Genomic DNA, 21,180 nt, shown 5'->3' on the forward strand with positions numbered 1-21,180 from the left:
CCCACCTACTGTCTCTTCACACATCCCACCGTTTCCTCTGACATCACCTCCTCCTTACCCACCCCCCATCGCCACAGTCGAACAACATTCCATTTGGGAGGCTATTGGCGTGACCAGATTTTGATTCAAAAGGATTCATTCTAGTGCTAGAAAATAGCATTAGAATACCCAATTTTATGGAGAGGATTATCCACAGACTAACCTTTTAGGCACAAAATACATCCTAAGGATGATTGATGATTTCCTCGTACCGATTTAACTCCGCCCGGCCTATGCAGAAACAAAGTTCGCTAAAAAAAAGTTCAAACCACAAATGATTTCCAGGATGTTTCACGGTAATGGAAGAAGTCATGCACCATTAGTGAAACATAAAAAATTCCATACCAGTAAGTAAACATTAGATTGGGGAAAAAAAAAGGTGACACGGATGTTAATGGTACAAGGAAACCCCAAACTTGAAAGTTTACAGGCAGGTTTGGTTTTCTCTTGATTTCTTTAAGAAGTTGGGATGGTAAACCGATTACTGGCGCTGATTATACAGAGATACATATATGGAGATTCGGACACCTAAAACTAATAATGAAACTAATCCTCAGCAGCACACCATATTTCCATCCACTTTTTAAATAGTCTGCATGATGCCCAAGCTAGTCAGCCTTGTCAATGATAATGGATTGGAGATCCGCTTTAATCACAACTCTGCAATACTACTAAGAGATGAAAACTGTGTGTTGATGTTTGCAAGAGTATCTTGATCAACATGGGCAGTCATCCACATCTTGGGTGGAGAACAAAATGACAAAGCTGTCACGTCTGCTGATTCTAGCTTGGGTGTCGAGTGATCTTCACTTGTCAGATTATCAGATGTGCACTGCAGCTTCAAGTCCATGCAACCTCTTATATCTTCTTCACTATGCGCTTTGTTCAGTTTATTGATTACATCATCCATGGTTGAGTTTCTGTCGTGGCGCCATTTCATAATCTGTCTTGATCTTTTGAACTCTCTATGATCATCTAGGTCATCATCATTTATTGAACAATCATCAGAAACGAATTCTCCTTTCTGCAACTCACATAATTTCTGGTCGATGAGGTTTCGTGTCCTCTCCAGAAAACTCTCAGCTCTTTCAGAATTGGATTTCAGCTTCATCTTAATCTCAGAGACCAATTTTTCAGAAGAACCAGCAACCAATGCAGTCTGATCACCCGGTTCTGTTCCTTGCGTGATTGAGAATGTTTCCTCCAGTAAATTCACATTTTGCATGTACCTATCAAATGCCTCGTTTTCAACTTCAATATCTCGTTCAAAATGCTCTCTTAACTTCATAAACCTCCACCTGTTTATATTCACAGCATCCTGAGACATTATCAAGATCATGGAAGTCCTGAGCAAAAATAACAGGCAGTTTCAGCAATTCAGAAGAACAGACTGTATATGATGCCCATACCTTTCTGTTCAACGGTTTCCTAGCTCGTAAGATATTGGCAACATTAGTGGAAATCTGCCTGAGTGAGTTGAGTCTCCCAGAAGCCCTGATATGATTAAATATTAGATAATCACGAGGAAAAATCCAGGTCTAGATCCTTTTAGATCTGATTTGCTACAGCATACCCTGATGAGGACACATCATTGGATGGTTGTTCTATCGTCATGGAGCTAGAAGGTGGTGGTTTGTCCGGCAAAGTACCATTGTGTTTAAGAACTGTTATTTTTGCCATCAAAGCAAAATTAATGAAAGTGGATATTAGAAACATGTATGGTTTAACTCATTATGGTACTTATATTGAAACATCATAGCAGGGCATAAATTTTCTATATGATCAGTTGGTAAAATAAGTGCATCAAAGAATTTAAATGGAATCAATGAAATCATGATCAGCTTAAATAAACAGATGATCTCAAAGAGGTTTGGTTTTCTTAATGATTACCGAACTCCATAGTAGCTTATCCACTTACCATGAATATGACATGGATTTTCAGCTTTGGCGCAGCAACTCTTGCATGACTGAAAAGGGCACCTGAAAAAGCAATGCAAAAAATTCCTAAAGGTCTGTGCAACGATCAGCCAGAGAACACAATCATTCTAGACAAGAAATACCAATAGCACAATGCAGTTTTACATTTTTAGCTTAACATATGACTTGAACTCGATGCACCTTTTTCAAGGGCTAGTTTAATGATATGTTCATGGCTTACTTATACATCTGTTGCTTCCTAAAGCAAGGATTTTCCTGTACCTTCTTCAAGACTTGAGTTAAGGGAAACATCAGAGTTTCTCTTCTGGTCTCATGAGATTAAATTGCAACCATTTGGAGAATAAAGTTTAGAAGGAAAAAAGAACCAACAGGAGAGGAGATAAAGAAAAGGAGAAAACGAAAAAGAATATAAGAAAGAAGAGAGAGCAAAAAGAGAAGAGAATGAAGGAAGCCATAGTGTGTGTGTTCCTCGTTGGATTAGTCTGCTGAACGCAGGGTATCGATGCTTAAAGCTGTAATCATCAAGCTATAGCATATGGATTCCGAATTACTACCTGATAATAACAGTATTAATTTAATATTTGTCCAACACACAACCAGAGTATATTAATTATTGGATCAGGATCCACATTTGAACCTCCTGATTCCTTGATAGAATCAGATCCTAGTTGGACCCAACGCATGCTCATTGCAAAGGCCCTCTATTACCCTCTATGGTTTACAAACAGAAAGAGAACAGGAAAAAGAAGAAAGTTCCACCCTTCTCTTTCCTCTTTCATGTGTTTATTAGATCTCTTGTTACACAAACAATCACTGGGCCAGAACTGCCTCTGGATGGTCAACTGCAAATTAAACACTCTTGCACATGTTGGTCTGGACATGCTGGCCTAAATGGGTAGGTAGAAGTAAGCCAGTGTACCGAACATACGGAAAAATACAAACATTTAGATAGCTTTTAACTTTTCACAGTGATTGAAAAAGGCGCTCGGGCGAGGCGAGGCGAGGCGAGGCTCGGGCGCTCGCCTAGGCGCTCGGGCGAGGCGAGGCGAGGCCCGAGCGCCTCGCTAATCTCCCAGGCGACGCGCTTCAAACAAGCGCCGCTTGGGCGCTCGCCCGAGCCCAGGCGCTAGGGGCTTCGAGCGAGCGCCTGGGTAAACCAAGGCGACCGAACCAGACCTAAAATCCTGGTTCGGTTGGTTAGTTGGTTCAATCGAACCAACTAAACCGATATAACCCTTACCCAACCCTAACCCGCTGCCGCTACCACTTCCGATCTCGCTGCTCGCAAACGTTGCCTCTGTCGTCGCTCGCGCCTCCCACTGCTCGTCGCTCCTGTCGCCGCTTGCCGCTGTCGTTGCTCACAAATGTTGCCTCTGTCGCCGCTCGCGCCTCCCGCTGCTCGCCGCTCCTGCTCCCACTGTCGTTGTCGCTGCTCGCAAACGCTGCCACTATCGTCGCTCGCTGCAGCTATCGCCGCTCGCCGCCGCTTCCTCATTTCTTAGTCAGCAGGCTCAGTATACAGTATACTATTAATATTAAGTTTATTTGAAATGATTAATTTTCAATATTGTTAATAGATTTTCTTAATTTAATAGCATATTTTTATTTAAAATTTTAAATAATTATATTTATTAATTATATTATATATTTTTATATTTTAGCGTCTCGCTTCGCTTAGGCGAGCGCCTAGCGCCTCGGGCATTTTTGGACCTTGGCGCCTTTTGGTGCCTAGCGCTTTTTAAATCACTAACTTTTCATCAGCAGTTTTCTTAGGTTTACTGTTCCATACCAATCAGTAAATATTGGCCCAACGAGATCCTAGTATGGATACTAATATTTGACTCTGCATGATAAACAATGAGTCTCATCCAATCCTTTTGTTGAAGACTAGTAAGAAACTTTTCAAGCACCAACCATTCTTCTAAGATACTGGAAACGAGAACATCCTTGCCATCGGGCCACTAGATGGCCCTAAAATCTTATCACTTTAAGTTAAGTACTTTTAATCTTGACTTGTGAACCAAACCAAAGAAGTCTTGTCCGATAATAACGATGAACCAAGATATGAAAAACCAGTTAATCCTGATCCCTGTTAAATTCGACTAAAAACCAGACAAACAACAATGACAAAATGGCTGAGGCGATCCTTACTTTGGCATAAAATTATGGAGCTAAAACAGTAAACAAGTGGCCATAGATACTAAGCAGACCCAAAACTTTCTTGAACAAACATAAACCAGTTGTTAAAGAGATTTACACACTACTTATCAAATTGGATACTTCAACAACGGCCTTGTTTAAGAGCAAGGGATCTTTTCCATAAGGTTGTACTATGAATTCATACGTAAGCTTTCCCTTATCCTGAAGGGTTCTTGTTCATTCAAACATATGACTTGGGATTAATATCAATTTAATTCCAAATAACTGTCAAGTCAATATCTCAAAAAAGATCCACACATTGTTCTAAGCTTGGACTTTAAAGTCAACATGGCATGTTGTGAAGCAAACATCGTAACTTAATAAGTTCACCGAAAAAGGACACAAGTTTAAGAGACAGTATCAGCTCATCCAATAATTACATCCTGATGCAAGAATAATGCCAAATGAGGGGGAAAAAAATCTACTAGTAAAAAATGCAGCATTAAAAAATGACAGGGACTAGACGGTCTCCAATCAAGAAGCTATCTTCGATCTAATCATGGAAATTCCTTGTTCTAAACAAGTGGACGATGCATATATTTTCCTAAAGTTCAATGTTTACTGGCTTCAAAATTATACAAGGCTTCAACTCTTTGTTACTTCACTAACGAAAAGATGCTATAGTAGACTAAATTTTGCAACTTGAAAAAACTAAATAAGTAAACGTTTCTACCTAGAGCGAGCAACATTGCCACATTTGATGCACTTGGGCTTGTTAAGGCCCCGGAGGCTCGGTTTTGGCATTTCAAAAGCACCGGGCCGTTGTGATGTTATGTTGCCATCTATGGCCGTGATGGCCGTAATAGAGTCACCAATCTTGCCACTAGAGCCCGGAGATGAAGAAGCCATGAGCCAGATCTCTTCCAAAAGATAAAGCTAAAAACAGCGACTGCACAATTTACAAAAAGTAAAGAATAATAGTCAAATTATATTCAAGCTAATTCACAGAGACAGTGCACGTCTCTGTTAAGAAAGCATGAACTGATCACTAAAGGACATATACCACATAAAGATGATTGTCAGGCACATGCATGCAAAAGTCAAATATAGTATCTATAACTCTTCGAGTCTCAGACTTAAGCCATTTTCTAGCACTACATAGCTCCAGACCAGAAGTCCACAAAGTACATTGAACTTGTGCCAAAAAGCTTTCATCGAAGTCATAAGAAGCTACACTAATAGCCTGAATAGCAATGAAAACTCAGCTGCGATCAAATTATAAAAGATGGAAAAAGGTCCAAGGGAGGAAGACGATGCTTCGGAAACCAATCAAAGTGGGTTAGGCAGGGCATAAGCCAACAACAGGTACAGATTGATCATTCAACTCATGCCAACAAGCTACCATGAAGATTTTGAGTCTCAAAATGAGTGCCCTTCGGAAGCCCCTTATGCAGAAACAAAAGGGATCCAGATCCCAGGTCAATCAAAATCTGAAGGACCAAGAGAAAATGATCCTTAATGGATCCCGATATCCAATTTGATCCATTGATAATCAAAGGAAGGGGAGGAAAGGATTGTGATGCTTGAAGTTCATTACTGCCATAAAGAAGAAGAAGAAGAAGAAAACCCAGAGCGAAAGAGACGCACCAGAAGAGGGAATTTGGTACACTATTTCGCCTTTGGAAGAAACCCTACCAAAGAAAAAGAGGGAGAGAGCGGAGGAGGAGAACGGCCGAAGAGGAGCCCGCCGCCACAACAAAGAATCCAACAGCGCCGGCCCTTCACCGCCACCGGATGAGAGAAGAGGGCGGTCGTAGCGGGCGGCCGAACCGTTCGGCGTCGGAGAAGAAGTGGGCGAAAGAACGGCGACCCGACCGGTCCAAGGTAAAAAGGTACGATGTTTCGGTTCTCCCCGAACCAAGGACACAACAATCACCAGCCGGGTCGTCAGTGTTGCGGATTGCCAGCGTGGCGACATTCCGAGGCGTCGGATGAGGGGTGGGGACACCGTTTGGGGGCTTCTTCCGCCCTTCGTGAGTGCACGGAAACGAAGGCCCATCGGAATCATCGAATGGGTCTTCCCTCGCAAGCCCAACTAACAAATCCACAAACCCAACTGGTCGAATAAAACGCGTAGGTCAAGATCACCGGCGTATGTGTGTGTGTTAGGATTAGCATTAAGAGGGGGAGTGAATTAGTACAGCGGTAAAAATTACGTCTTCAAAAAATCTTCATACGATAAAAGCTGATTTCGACGTAGAAAATTAATTTTGGAAACTTAACTTTGAAATACGTTCGTAAATGAATTGAAGACAGTAAGCAATTGAAGATGTTTGCAGTTAAAGTAAATTGCTCAAGACATAAACGCAAACCAAATTTTAGAGTGGTTCGGTCAACGTGACCTACATCCACTTTCGGCTTCCTCCTCCGACGAGATCACCGGCATCCACTAGAGGCATTCCTTCAATAGGCGAAGGCCAATCACCTTTTACACTCCTCTTCTCCTTTTATCGGGTTTAGGAGATAACCCTTACAAGTACTCACTCTTCTCTCTAAACAGAAATCTAAGTTTAAGTTAGAGGAGGGAATACACTTATGATCGCAGTAGCGTTTTCTCTCTTTTAATCTCTCTGTGCTTGTGTGCTTTAACCAGGGATGAGAGGGGTATTTATAGGCTTCAAGTTGATTCAAAATTGGAGCCTAAAACTTTCCCATCCCGGGTTCCCTAGGCACGAGCAATACTACTGCCTGTGCTGGCTGGTACCACCGCCTAGTGTCAGTCGACACTGACACAGTCCTGGGCGGTACCATCTCCTGGGGGGCACTACTGGGCGGTACCACCGTTTGACACAGTCTCGAAGATTGTGCCACGACGATGAAACTTCTTGGGGCACTATTTGGGTCTCTTATTGGGCCCAACACAGTTCTTACATGGGCCTAGTTGGCCCATAATTGGGTTGGCCCAAATCCAAGCCCAATTATGTGCTAACTACGAAATCCTAAGACATTTGCTAAGCTAAACAAATCCCTATGTCTATTCTTCCGGCGATCTTCCGGTGAACTTCCGACGATCTCTCGGTAATGTTCCGACGGACTCCCGGCAAGCTCCTGGACTTCGACGATCTTCTTGGCGAGTTTCGATGAGCTTCTCTGGCAAGCTCCGAGACTTCTCGGCTGGTTTCGCCATAACTTCCGATGAACGTTCGGACTTCCGATGAACTCCCAAACTCGCAACGAAATCGCGTCCTTGACTCCGGGGGACTTCATTTTGCTTCATGCCTTGTTATCGTAGTTAATCCTACACATGTAAAACATACTTTGATTTAGACAATTAATACTAATCATTAATCAAGTTGTCCAGCATGTCATTGGTCCCTCAACGCTTCATCCAATTCTTCGGTGCATCGTCCTCTCTTGCGGCTTATTGCTCAATCGATCAGTTGACTCCGTAACTTTGATATCCTTGGTGCAATATCCGCTCTTATTAGTCCGATGCCTGAATCCACGACCCGAAGCCTTCTATCGATACGTTGATCGATCCACCGGTCTGACGCCCAATCTTTTGATATGTTTTTCTCCAGCACAACATGATTCTTCTTGCTTTAATTGTCTCATCTTGATCGAAGTATTCTGTGTCACTCAAAACGCAGATTAAAACATAAATATTTATCGATTGGTTTCATCATCAAAATATGAGATTTAGTAATCTTCCCCTTTTTGATGATGACAACTAATCGACGATGGAGTTAACCTTAACTCTCGGAGTTTAAACAAACTCCCCCTATCAATATACTTATTGATAGAAACTCTTGGATTCAAAAATCCAAGTAACATGTCATGATCAAATCATGCATGACATCAACATACTTCTCTCCCTTTGTCATCAACAAAAAGAAGTCCACTATTCATGTGTTTGGAAATATAAGTTTAACTCATTGCATGAAAAATATAATATTAAGTTTTATCATCATGCAATTTAGTAAAAATTTAGCAAGTGCTACATCATATTAGAACATGCCAGCTATCAAGTTTTAGATATGCAAGGTAGTAAGATAGCATATTCTACATCATACAAGTTAGGAAAATTTATCATCATTTTAGAAAGCGTAAGCTAGTAATTTTCTATCACTTTATAACATGCATAATCACCAAATCATCATTAATTTTAAGATGTGCATGATTGTAAATTTTACAAGTTTGTATTTTTACTTTTTAAGATAGGCAAGCTAGTGATATTCAAGATAGCAAGCTCTTTCTTCTCTTTTGAGAAGTGTCATTTTTTGCTTCCTTTGCAAAGTGTAAGCTAACAAATTTTACATATATGAAAGTTGGCAAAGTTTTATATCTTTTGAGATAAGCAAGCTTTTTGCTTCTCTTTATAATGTCCAAACTAGCAATTATTGCTTTTCTTTACGATGCACAAGTCAGCAAATTTTGCTTCATTCTTGAATTGTGCAAGTTAGCATCTTTCTCTTTGAGATATGCACATTAGTAACTCTTTCTCCCCTTTTATCATTGTCAAAAAGAAGGGAAGAATATAATTTTATATCTTTTTTTCCCTTTATAATAATTTTTAAATCATGATAAAGGAAAATAGCATAGATGAAAATTCAACACCGAGTCCATGGAAATGTCACTCCACACCGAGTCCGGTATGGGTAGTGGTTGTAGCTTCCCTGGACTTGGCCACTATTTCACCCTTGTGCTGTTGACATACATCACATTATGCCACATATTCAACAATATTTTTTTCATCCCTCTCCAATAAAAATTTTACTTCACTCTTTTGTAGGTTCTCAGGAATCCGGAGTGCTCTGCTGAAGGTGTGGAGTGTATTTCATACATGATGATTTTGATGCAAGGGGAGTCATGTATAAGCACAATGCAACCTTTGTAGTGTAGATCCCTCGAATCCCAAGTGTAGTGGGCTATTGCACTTGGATCCTCCAATTTTTTAATGATGTTGCTGATCTTTGGATTCTTCTTCCATTCTTCCCTAATGTCCTCAGGGAAGTTAGTGGTAGGAAGGGAGATGGCTAAAAACTTAGCTTGCTCAGGTAGCCATGAGAGTGCATCTACAACAACGTTTTCTTTCCCCTTTTTGTAAATAATTTCATAATCAAATCCAAGAAGTTTAGTTACCTATTTTTGCTACTCAAGGGATGATATCTTTTACTCCTCGATTCATCTCAATTTGTGTTCTTCTTATTACGTTCAAAGTAAGTAGTTGCGTTCTTTTTGTTCTTTAATTTTTGTTTCATTAACTTTTTAAATTTATTTGTGAGGAATTTAAGTTCACCATAACTTGAGCTTATGCTCGAGTGATCTTCATTTGTTCTATATCTCAAATCCTTTCTGTTCTTTGGAAGGTGGTTCTCATGTTCGTCAAGTACTACATTTGTCATTTCATAGGTTATCAAAGACCATATTAGTTCTTTAAGTGGAAAAATATTTAAATCTTTTGTTTCTTGTATTGTCATTACTTTCAAATTCTAATTTTTAGAAAGAGATCTTAAAATCTTGTTAGCGAGTTTAAAATTCGAAAAGCTTTTACCAAGTCCTTTTAGACTATTGACGACATCCGTAAAATGAGTGTACATGTCTCCAATAGTCTCGCTTGATTTTGTTAGGATCAAGAGCACTAAGAGAGGGGGGGGGGGGTGAATTAGTACAGTGGAAAACTTTTGACGATTAAAATTACGTTCGTACGATAAGAGCGATTTCGATAGAAAATCCGATTCGTAACTCACTTTAACTTATGATCAAGCAAGATGCAGTTAAAGCAAGTCTATGAAGGCAGTTTGCAGTTGTGATGGAAATTAGAATGTAAGCGTAAACTAAAATATGATGTTCGTACGATAAAACTGATTTACGTCTAAACGCCGATTCGGAAAATACTGAACTTTGAAACATGATCGTAAAAGCGCAGAAGGCAGTAAGCTATTGAGAAGGTTTGCAGTAAAGATAATATGCTCAAAGTAAATGCGAACCGAGATTTAGAGTGGTTCGGTCAATCTTGACCTACATCCACTTCTGGCTTCCTCCAACGATGAGGTCACCGACGTCCACTATAGGCCTTCCTTCAATAGGCGAAGGCCAACCACCCTTTTACAGTTTCACTCCTTTTGACGGGCTTAGGAGACAACCCTTACAGAAATTTCTCTCCTCTCTTGAAAGATCAGAACTTGGAAGAAAAGAGGGAGGAGAACTTCTAACTCATACAACACTTTTGAGCTCTAAAAATCACAGAGTAAGATTAGGATTTTGGTGGTTTTTGGGTGCCCTTTCATTGCTGAAAGGGTGGGGTATTTATAGGCCCCAACCCAGTTTAAATTCCAAGCTCAAAACTATCAATTCCCAGAATTCCGGGGTCTGGCGGTTGCACCGTCGGACTGGGGCGGTTACACCGCCTGGCAGAGCTCGAAGACTGAGCCTCTAGGCAGTGCCAACTCCTGTAAGGGGCGGTTGCACCTCCTACCAGAGCTCAGAGACCGAGCTCAGGCGATGCCACCACCTGACTAGGGCGGTTGCACCGCCCAGCCAAAGCTCGGAGACCAAGCTCAGGCGGTTGCACCTCTGTCAAAGGCGGTTGCACCGCCCAACCAGAGCTTGAAGACTGAGCCCTGGGCGGTGCCACCGTCGACCCAAGCGGTGCCATCTCTGGCCAAGTAATCTGGGTCCGAATGGGCTGATCCATTCGGCCCAATTTGGGTCTGTCAAGGGTCCAATTGCCCCAAGATTAAGTTAATGGGATCACCTCCCATTTCTAACTTAATCATCGTGCTAACTACGAATTTCTTAAGGCATTTACTGCAACTTGCTCCGGTGCGTCAATCGCTTCTTCCGACGAACATCCGACGAACCTTCGGCGATGCTTCAGCGGACTTCCGGCAAACTCCTGGACTTGCGACGATCAACTTGGCGAGTTTTGACGAGCTTCTTTGGCAAGCTCTTGGACTTCTCGGATTTGTTCTCGCAGAACCTCCGACGACCTTCCGGACTTCCGTCGAACTCTCGAACTCCCAACGTGATCATAGTCTTGACTCCGGCGTAACTTCTACTGCATGTCTTACTTTCATCGTAGTTAATCCTATACACTTATCTCAACATATGTATTATATAACAAATGACAATTGATATCATCATCAAAATTCGAGATTCAATAATCTCCCCCTTTTCGATGATAACGGAGTTAACCTTAACTCCCCTTATCTATGTGCCATAATTGAGATAAGTCATTCTTGAATTCAAAGCCTTTGAATTCAAGATACATATTGATAAGTTTAAATCATTTAACCTTATCAATACTCCCATCATGATGTATCTCTCTGAAAATGATGTATGATGTCAAGACTCGACATCCATTTTCAAATTTCAAATGTGAATTATGGTAATGATAACAATTAATCATATGGTAAGATATCAACATGTAAAATTTCAAAGTAAGATTTTGATATCTTAACATGATGCACACATTTCAAGTCTTTTAGCAATCATAGCATTTCATCACATGGTAAGATATCAATAGGTAGGACTACGATGCAAGTTCTTGATATCTTAACATAATGCAAACATGGCATATTGCTAATATGGCAATCATAGTTATCATTAATTCATATATTTTCAATGATGCAAGCATGACATAATCATAGCATCAATACTCATATATCGTCTTCTTTCAACATAATATGGCATTTATAGCATCAATTCATATATTTCTCCCCCTTTGTCATCAACAAAAAGGAGAACGATATAAACAACTTTTAAATATCTGTGTAATGCCATAAGTAGGTTCATGTCATTTATAGGATACAAACATCTTAAGAAAAACATGACACGGAGATTATTTACATAGAGTGAAAACTTCTTCCTTTTTATTTGTTATTATCTTTTTTGTATGAAGGAGGAAAGCCATTTGTGTAGTTCAAATCGATAGGATATTAATACATGCTTTACAAGGATCAGGATATTTATGTGAATCAAATCTTTGCACAAAAAATATCTTCCTTTTATAAGAAGGAATCATCAAATTTATTTCTCAAAGGGAATATTTTTCACATAATAAGTCTTAAAGATATGCATTTGCTAGATGATTTTATTTGTCAAAAATCAATAATGTGAATCAAACTATAAGTGACATATGTTTATTAAGTCTGAAAGAAAATAATGTATGAAATCCAATTGGAACTGAAAATTTAAATTAACACTTTTATGCAATCGGTCAAGACTATACAATCATGAAGACATACTCATTGTTATGGAAGTTTCAAGTATGTCATTTTAGGCATATAATGGCAATTAAGTGATTTGATCATTCAATCATCCGAATAATAATTTTAACAAATTTATGCATTCAGACACATTAACATCATGGCAATACATCAATATCATGGTAATATTTAATATCATGGTAATGTCTTATCAATTTCATGACTATGTTACTTTCTCATATCATATTTACCAAGACACGAGGTTTTCAAAGTAGGCATTATAGAAACATTTAATTTCAATATGAAATGCGTCAATGAGTAACGAGATTAAGTATATTCTCACCAATTAATACATTATCCATATCAGCGATTAGTAGTCATCAAGGCATTGTGATCAAGGTGAGTGATATAAAGAGTTTACAACAACGTAATTGTTACAACAAGAGGTGATTGTGTCCACATATACAAGCTTATTCAGGAGGTGAAAAATTAAAGTGCCTAAATAAAGAGTCAAATTATCGATGAATTTGTTGTAGTTCATATAGGATTTGATCTTGTCGAAGTTCAAGCCGATCTTGTCTTTGTTCAAATCGGTCCATCCGAATTCCAATGTCTTCGATATATGATATAGGAGCTTGCCTAAATGGATGTGTTTCCTCAAAGGGATAGATCGGAGGAGATTGAGTACCCCTAAAGACTAGTGTTTCGGGTTCTGGTTCTGGTTGAGGGGATCGGTTCTTCTAGGCATTCTAACCCAATTACCGTTTCTATAAACACATCTCAATCAGTGAATTAGATTTTTGTTTATTATGCTAAACATATCTACTTTCATCACTTCTTTATCGGGTGGTATTGGAATATCGTAGGCTTTAAGAATTCTAGTGATTATACCACCATATTGAAGCATCATGTCTCTCTTAGATAGTTCTATCATGTTTTGTTGTATAAGGTATCAAAAACAGATGTTATGTCCTTTCATGATCCAATACATGGTTCCTAATTCCATTTGACTTACTTAATCATGATGGTATTATTTAGGGAGAATGATGCTAGTTAGGATATGATGAAGTACTTTAGTGTTTAGTGGTAGTAGATGTTCACAGCTTTTAGGAACTATCACTAGGTTGGGATTACCGAAAACTGTTCCTAAGGCTTCAACATATGTTGTCCCAACTGTTTCATTGTCCCACGATCCTCTAAAATAAAGTCCTCTATTTTTTACGGGAATGCCTATCATGTCATAAATGAATTTATCCACAATGGAGATGTGTTGTCCTAAGAGATAGGTAGACATTCTTTCTTCTTCATCTACTTGTAGATTGTTATAAAACAGTCTAACAAGTATTGGATAGATGGGTTCACTAATTTGTAAAATAGGGAGTAGATCTAGGTTTATAAACTATTAGATTGTCTCTAAGTCTCTTAGTTCATCTAAATCTATATGTTTTCCCTTATTGACACTTCTAAATTCGAAAGAAGAAAATTTTTCAACATGATATTTCGAATCGAAAAGGGTAAGATCAAAGTCTTCCACTAATCTCCTCTTCCCTTTGTCCCTTTAGGATCTTCTAGAGCCCATAACTACTGTTATTTAAGAGGATAGTAATGAGCAAGAGTAAACGAATCAAAAACAGAATTTAGAGGCTTCTTAAAGAATACCATAAGTGAGATCTTCAAGAGAAGGAGAGATTGTTGATCTTTTGCTTCGAAATGAGGAGTATTTGGGATGCTAAGAGGGGAGAAATAGAGGTGGAGAAGCTTTGGAAGAGTAAAGAGGGGAAGGGAGTGAGTTGGGGTCGGTTCCACCGTCGGCCCTAGCTTGGTTTAAAAGGGGGCAGGATTGCGGGTGGTTGCACCGCTGGTTGGGGCGGTGCAACCGCTTGCAATAAGTGATAGCTGGAGGTGCTACTTCCAACTGGGGTGGTGCCACCGCCTGTAGGCGGTGAGCACTTGTTTTGACTACTGTGTGATTTGATTTGAATGTTTTTGACTTGAGAAGAATTTGTATTTGGAGCAATCAACTTTACTTACGTAATTACGTAAGAATTTTCATTTTAAGATGATAAATTTTACACGATCAAGATAGATCTAGTGACGCGCATACTCTACTTCCAACGATGCAACCGCTTGCAATAAGTGATAGCCGGAAGTGCTACCTCCAACTGGGGCGGTGCCACCACCTGCAGGCGGTGAGCACTCGTTTTGACTGCTGTGTGATCTGATTTGAATGTTTTTGACTTGAGAAGAATTTGTATTTGGAGCAGTCAACTTTACTTACGTAATTATGTAAGAATTTTCATTTTAAGATGAGAAATTTTACACGATCAAGATAGATCTAGTGACGCGCATACTCTACTTCAAATGTCGTATGCATGTTTATGACAGATTATCCAAGTTGGTAAGCTTTGCAAGTCCATAACAAACTTTGCTTACAAGATGTAAGTTCATGATATAGTTGGATTCGAACAAGTCAATTTGATGGGTTCGGAAATCCAGAGGATATGTGAAGAGAGAATCATGGGTTTCCAATTCTGAGAGATCAGATAGGATTGTATCTGCATTGCTCTTATAATTTTAATTTTCTAGTCCTCTTTTTGTTATTTAGGCTAGGGAGCATCGCGTGTTCTTTTTGGATCTCGAGTTATGAATATCGAGTATCCAAAGAGTAGGATATTATTTCATGCTCCCAGCTTGGGATGGTTTACATCTCTACGAGATAGGATAATTTTTAGGTACTCATTTACTTTTGGGTGCCTTAAAAACTGATCTACATCGTTTATCATGTTATATAGAGTTTATCGTGGTACCTTTATGAACCCAAATTAATTTGTTCGGACTAATTTTCTTGAATGGACAATAATGCGTTTTGTGTCCATGTTTGCAACAAAAGTTGCATTTGCTTTGGTGTCGAACATGTAGGATGGGCCTTTTATGAATGTGGTTGGATTTTGGTGAGGATTTCTCACAAATCCGATTCCACTTCTTTTGGGAACGTGACCCTTGTTTGCAAGGATCATGTTCAAAGACTTGCTACCAACCTCAAATTTCTTCAAGGTGTCCTTAAGTAGCAAGTTTTCCTTTTGGATAGTTTCTAGATCATGGCATTTTATACAAGAACCTAAACTATCATGATATTTAGTTTTTAACTTATCGAAATTACAAGTAAGACTATCATGCTCCTTTTTTAGCAATTTATATTTTCTACTAATAATCTTACATTAATCAAATAAGTCATGGAAGACATTTAATAACTCATCAAATGATAAATCTGCATCAATTAAATTTGTTACCTCCTCTCCGATGGCCATTAAGACGTAATGAGCAACTTGCTCGGTATTGGACTCCTCTTCTTCGGATGCGCTCGAGTCATCCCACGTTGCTTTGAGCGCCTTCTTCTTTGATGTCCTCTTCTTGGCTTGGGGATAATCACTTTTGTAGTGTCCCGGATTTTTGCATTCGTAGCAAATAACTTAGTCATTTTTGGGTTCAAGTTTATTTTTTGTGTCATTTTTAAACTTGTTTCTCTTAATGAATTTTTTGAATTTCCTTGTTAGAAGTGCTAAGTCATCGTCACAGTCCTCAACACTTGAGTTTTCTCTCAAGTGGTCATCTGAAGTTCTAAGTGTCATATCCTTCCTGTTCTTTGGAATGATGTCTTCTTGCTCTGCATGAGCCTTGCATGTCATTTCATACGTCATTAATGACCTGATTAGTTCTTCAAGAGGGAAGTTATTTAAATCTTTTGTCTCTTAAATAGTAGTGACTTTAGAGTCCTAACTCTTAGGAAGAGATCTTAGAATCTTATTTACTAGCTTAAAATCCGAAAAACTTTTGCCGAGTCCTTTTAGACCAATGACGACATCCGTGAAACGGGTGTACATGTCGCCAATAGTCTCGCTCGGTTTCATTCTGAAAAGTTTGAAAGAGTGTATCAAAAGATTGATTTTTGACTCTTTCACTCTACTTGTGCCTTCGTGAGTCACTTCGAGTATATGCCAAATATCAAACGCGGTTTCACAAACCGAAACACGATTAAACTCATTTTTATCAAGCGCACAAAATAAGGCATTCAAAGCCTTTGCATTAAGAACGAAAGTCTTCTTCTCCAATTCATTCCAATCGATCATTGGAAGAGAAGATTTCAAAAATCCATTTTCGATAAGATTCCAAAGGTCAAAATCCATTGAAAAAAGGAAGATCCGCATTCGGGTCTTCCAACAGGTGTAGTCCGTCCCGTTGAACATGGGTGGACATGTAATAGAATGGCTCTCTTGGTTTCCGACGTATGCCATCTCTCTTGGATTTTAATACATTTGAGAGTGAACCCTGCTCTGATACCAATTGTTAGGATCAAGAGCACTAAGGAGGGGGGGGGGGGGGGGGGGGGGGTGAATTAGTGCAGCGGAAAAACTTTCGACGATCAAAACTGCGTTCGTACGATAAGAGTGATTTCGGTAGAAAATCTGATTCGTAAATCACTTTAACTTGTGATCAAGCAAGATGCAGTTATAGCAAGTCTATGAAGGCAGTTTGCAGTTGTGATGGAAATTAGAATGTAAGCGTAAACTAAAATATGATGTTCGTACGATAAAACTGATTTACGTCTAAATGCCGATTCGGAAAATACTGAACTTTGAAACACGATCGTAAAAGCGCAGAAGGCAGTAAGCTATTGAGGAGGTTTGCAGTAAAGATAATATGCTCAAAGTAAATGCAAAATAAGATTTAGAGTGGTTCGGTCAATCTTGACCTACATCCACTTATGGCTTCCTCCACCGATGAGGTCATCGACATCACTATAGGCCTTCCTTCAATAGGCGAAGGCCAACCACCCTTTTATAGTTTCACTCCTTTTGACGGGCTTAGGAGACAACCCTTACAGAAATTTCTCTCCTCTCTTAAAAGATCAGAACTTGGAAGAAAAGAGGGAGGAGAACTTCTAACTCATACAACACTTTTGAGCTCTAAAAATCACAGAGTAAAATCAGGATTTCGGTGGTTTTTGGGTGTCCTTTCATTGCTGAAAGGGTGGGGTATTTATAGGCCCCAACCTAGTTTGAATTTCGAGCTCAAAACTGTCAATTCCCGGAATTCCAGGGTCTGCCGTTGCACCACCTGACTGGGGCGGTTGCACCTCCTGGCAAAGCTCGAAGACTGAGCCTTTGGGCGGTGCCACCTCTTGTAAGGGGCGGTTGCACCTCCTGCCAGAGCTCGGAGAACGAGCTCAAGCGATACCACCGCCTGACTAGGGCGGTTGCACCGCCCAACTAGAGCTCGGAGACTGAGCTCAGGCGGTTGCACCTCTGTCAGAGGCGGTTGCACCGCCTAGCCAAAGCTCAAAGACTGAGCCCTGGGCGGTGCCACCTCTGGCCAAGTAATCTGGGTCCGAATGGGCTGATCTATTCGGCCTAATTTGGGTCTGTCAAGGGTCCAATTGCCCCAAGATTAAGTTAATGGGATCACCTCCCATTTATAACTTAATCATCGTGCAAACTACGAATTTCTTAAGGCATTTACTGCAACTTGCTCCGGTGCGTCAATCGCTTCTTCCGGCGAACTTCCGGCGAACATCCGACGAACCTTCGGCGATGCTCCGGCGGACTTCCGGCAAACTCCTGGACTTGCGACGATCCACTTGGCGAGTTCCGACGAGCTTCTTTGGCAAGCTCCTAGACTTCTCGGATTTGTTCTCGCAGAACCTCCGACGACCATCCGGACTTCCGTCGAACTCCCAACGTGATCATAGTCTTGACTCCGCGCAACTTCTATTGCATGTCTTACTTCAATCGTAGTTAATCCTGCATACTTATCTCAACATATGGATTAGATAACAAATGACAATTGACATCATCATCAAAATCCGAGATTCAACAATCTCCCCATTTTTGATGATTACAATCAATTGATAACGGAGTTAACCTTAACTCCCCCTATCTATGTGCCATAATTGAGATAAGTCATTTTTGAATTCAAAGCCTTTGAATTCAAGAGATATATTGATAAGTTTAAATCATTTAATCTTATCAATACTCCCATCATTATTCCCATCATGATGTATCTCTCTGAAAATAATGTATGATGTCAAGTCTCGACATCCATTTTCAAATTTCAAATGTGAATTATGGTAATGATAGCAATTCATCATATAATAAGATATCAACATATAAAATTTCAAAGTAAGATTTTGATATCTTAACATGATTCACACATTTCAAGTCTTTTAGCAATTATAGCATTTCATCACATGGTAAGAAATTAACACGTAGGACTACGATGCAAGTTCTTGATATCTTAACATAATGAAAACATAACATATTGCTAACATGACAATCATAGTTATCATTAATTCATATATTTTCGATGATGTAAGCATAGCATAATCATAGCATCAATACTCATATATCTGCTTCTTTCAACATAATATGACATTTATAACATCAATTCATATATTTCTCCCCCTTTGTCATCAACAAAAAGGAGAACGATATAAACAACTTTTAAATACATGTGTAATGCCATAAGTAGGTTCATGTCATTTATAGGATACAAACATCTTAAGAAAAATATGACATGGAGATTATTTACATAGAGTGAAAACTTCTTCCTTTTTATTTGTTATTATCTTTTTTGCATGAAGGAGGAAAGCCATTTGTGTAGTTCAAATCGATAGGATATTAATACATGCTTTACAAGGATCAGGATATTTATGTGAATCAAATCCTTGCACAAAAATTATCTTCCTTTTATAAGAAGGAATCATCAAATTTATTTCTCATAGGGAATATTTTTCACATAATAAGTCTTAAAGATATGCATTTGCTAGATGATTCTATTTGTCAAAAATCAATAATGTGAATCAAACTATATGTGACATATGTTTATTAAGTCCGAAAGAAAATAATGTATGAAATCCGATTGGAACTAAAAATTTAAATTAACACTTTTATACAATCGGACAAGACTATACAATCATGAAGACATACTCATTGTTATGGAAGTTTCCAGTATGTCATTTTAGGCATGTAATGGTAATTAAGTGATTTGATCATTCAATGAATAAAGTCCAAATAATAATTTTAACAAATTTATACATTCTGACACATTAACATCATGGCAATACATCAATATCATGGTAATATTTAACATCATGGTAATGTCTTACCAATTTCATGACTATGTTACTTTCTCATATCATATTTACCAAGACACAGTGGTTTTCAAAGTAGGCATTATAGAAACATTTAATTTTAACGTGAAATGCGATAATGAGTAACGAGATTAAGCATATTCTCACCAATTAATACATTAAGTAACCATATAAGCAATTAGTAGTCATCAATGCATTGTGATCAAGGTGAGTAATATAAAGAGTTTATAACAACGTAATTGTTACAACAAGAGGCGATTGTGTCCACATATACAAGCTTATTTAGGAGGTGAAAAATTAAAGTGCCTAAATAAAGAGTCAAATTGTCGATGAATTTGCTGTAGTTCAGATATGATTTGATCTTGTCGAAGTTAAAGCCGATCTTGTCTTTGTTCAAATCGGTCCATCCGAATTCCAATGTCTTCGATGGATGATGCAAGAGCTTGCCCAAATGGATGTGTTTCCTCAAAGGGACAGATCGGAGGAGATTGAGTACCTCTAAAGACTGGTGTTTCGGGTTCTGGTTCAGGTTGAGGGGGATCGGTTCTTCTAGGCATTCTAACCCAATTACCGTTTCTATAAACACATCTCAATCGGTGAAGTAGATTTTTGTTTATTATGCTAAACCTATCTACTTTCATCAATTCTTCGTCGGGTGGTATTGGAATATCGTAGGCTTTAAGTATTCTAGTGATTATACCACCATATGGAAGCATCATGTCTCTATTAGATAGTTCTATCATGTTTTTTTATATAAGGTATCCAAAACATATGTTATGTCCTTTCATGATCCAATACATGGTTCCTAATTCCATTTGACTTACTTCATCATGATGGTATTGTTTAGGGAGAATGATGCTAGTTAGGATATGATGAAGTATTTTAGTGTTTAGTGGTAGTAGATGTTCACAACTTTTAGGAACTATCACTAGGTTGGGATTACCAAAAACTGTTTCTAAGGCTTCAACATATGTTGTCCCAACTGTTTCATTATCCCACGATCCTCTAAAATAAAGTCCTCTATTTTTTATGGGAATGCCTCTTATGTCGCAAATGAATTTATCCGTAATGGAGATGTGTTATCCTAAGAGATAGGTAGACATTCTTTCTTCTTCATCTACTTGTAGATTGTTGTAAAACAGTCTAACAGGTCTTGTCTATATGGGTTCACTAATTTATAAAATAGGGAGTAGATCTAGGTTTGCAAACCATTGGATTGTCTCTAAGTCTCTTAGATCATCTAAATCTACATATTTTCCCTTATTGACACTTCTAAATTCGAAAGAAGAAAATTTTTCAGCATGATATTTTGAATCGAAAAGGGTAAGATCAAAGTCTTCCACTAATCTCCTCTTTCTTTTATCCTTTGAGGATCTTCTAGAGCCCATAACTACTATTATTTAAGAGGATAGTAATGAGCAAGAGTAAACGAATCAAAAACAGAATTTAGAGGCTTCTTAGAGAATACCTTAAGTGAGATCTTCAAGAGAAGGAGAGATTGTTGATCTTTTGCTTCAAAATGAGGAGTATTTGGGATGCTAAGAGGGGAGAAATGGAGGTGGAGAAGCTTTGGAAGAGTAAAGAGGGGAAGGGAGTGAGTTGGGGTCGGTTCCACCGCCGGCCCTAGCTTGGTTTAAAAGGGGGAAGGATTACGGGAGGTTGCACCGCTGGCTGGGGTGGTGCAACCGCTTGCAATAAGTGATAGCC

General features: G+C 39.0%; 1 protein-coding gene across 2 annotated transcripts; it reads right to left on the bottom strand.

The window, feature by feature from the left end:
• Positions 1-362: 362 nt before the first annotated feature.
• Positions 363-6,018, bottom strand: LOC103994591 (uncharacterized). 2 transcript variants are annotated; one of them, XM_009414967.3, is made up of 6 exons: positions 5,812-6,018; positions 4,850-5,065; positions 1,958-2,019; positions 1,613-1,703; positions 1,449-1,533; positions 363-1,357 (listed from the first exon to the last, which is right to left on the bottom strand). In XM_009414967.3, the coding sequence occupies exons 2-6, from the start codon at positions 5,023-5,025 to the stop codon at positions 692-694; spliced, it is 1,080 nt and encodes a 359-aa protein (XP_009413242.2). In that variant the 5' UTR covers positions 5,026-5,065; positions 5,812-6,018; the 3' UTR covers positions 363-691. The 2 variants fall into 2 exon arrangements, with proteins under 2 accessions (XP_009413242.2, XP_009413241.2); XM_009414966.3 differs by having other exon boundaries at positions 5,764-6,018.
• Positions 6,019-21,180: the final 15,162 nt, after the last annotated feature.

Source organism: Musa acuminata, chromosome BXJ2-8 (genome assembly GCF_036884655.1).
Source record: "Musa acuminata AAA Group cultivar baxijiao chromosome BXJ2-8, Cavendish_Baxijiao_AAA, whole genome shotgun sequence".
NCBI classification, from domain to species: Eukaryota; Viridiplantae; Streptophyta; class Magnoliopsida; order Zingiberales; family Musaceae; genus Musa; species Musa acuminata.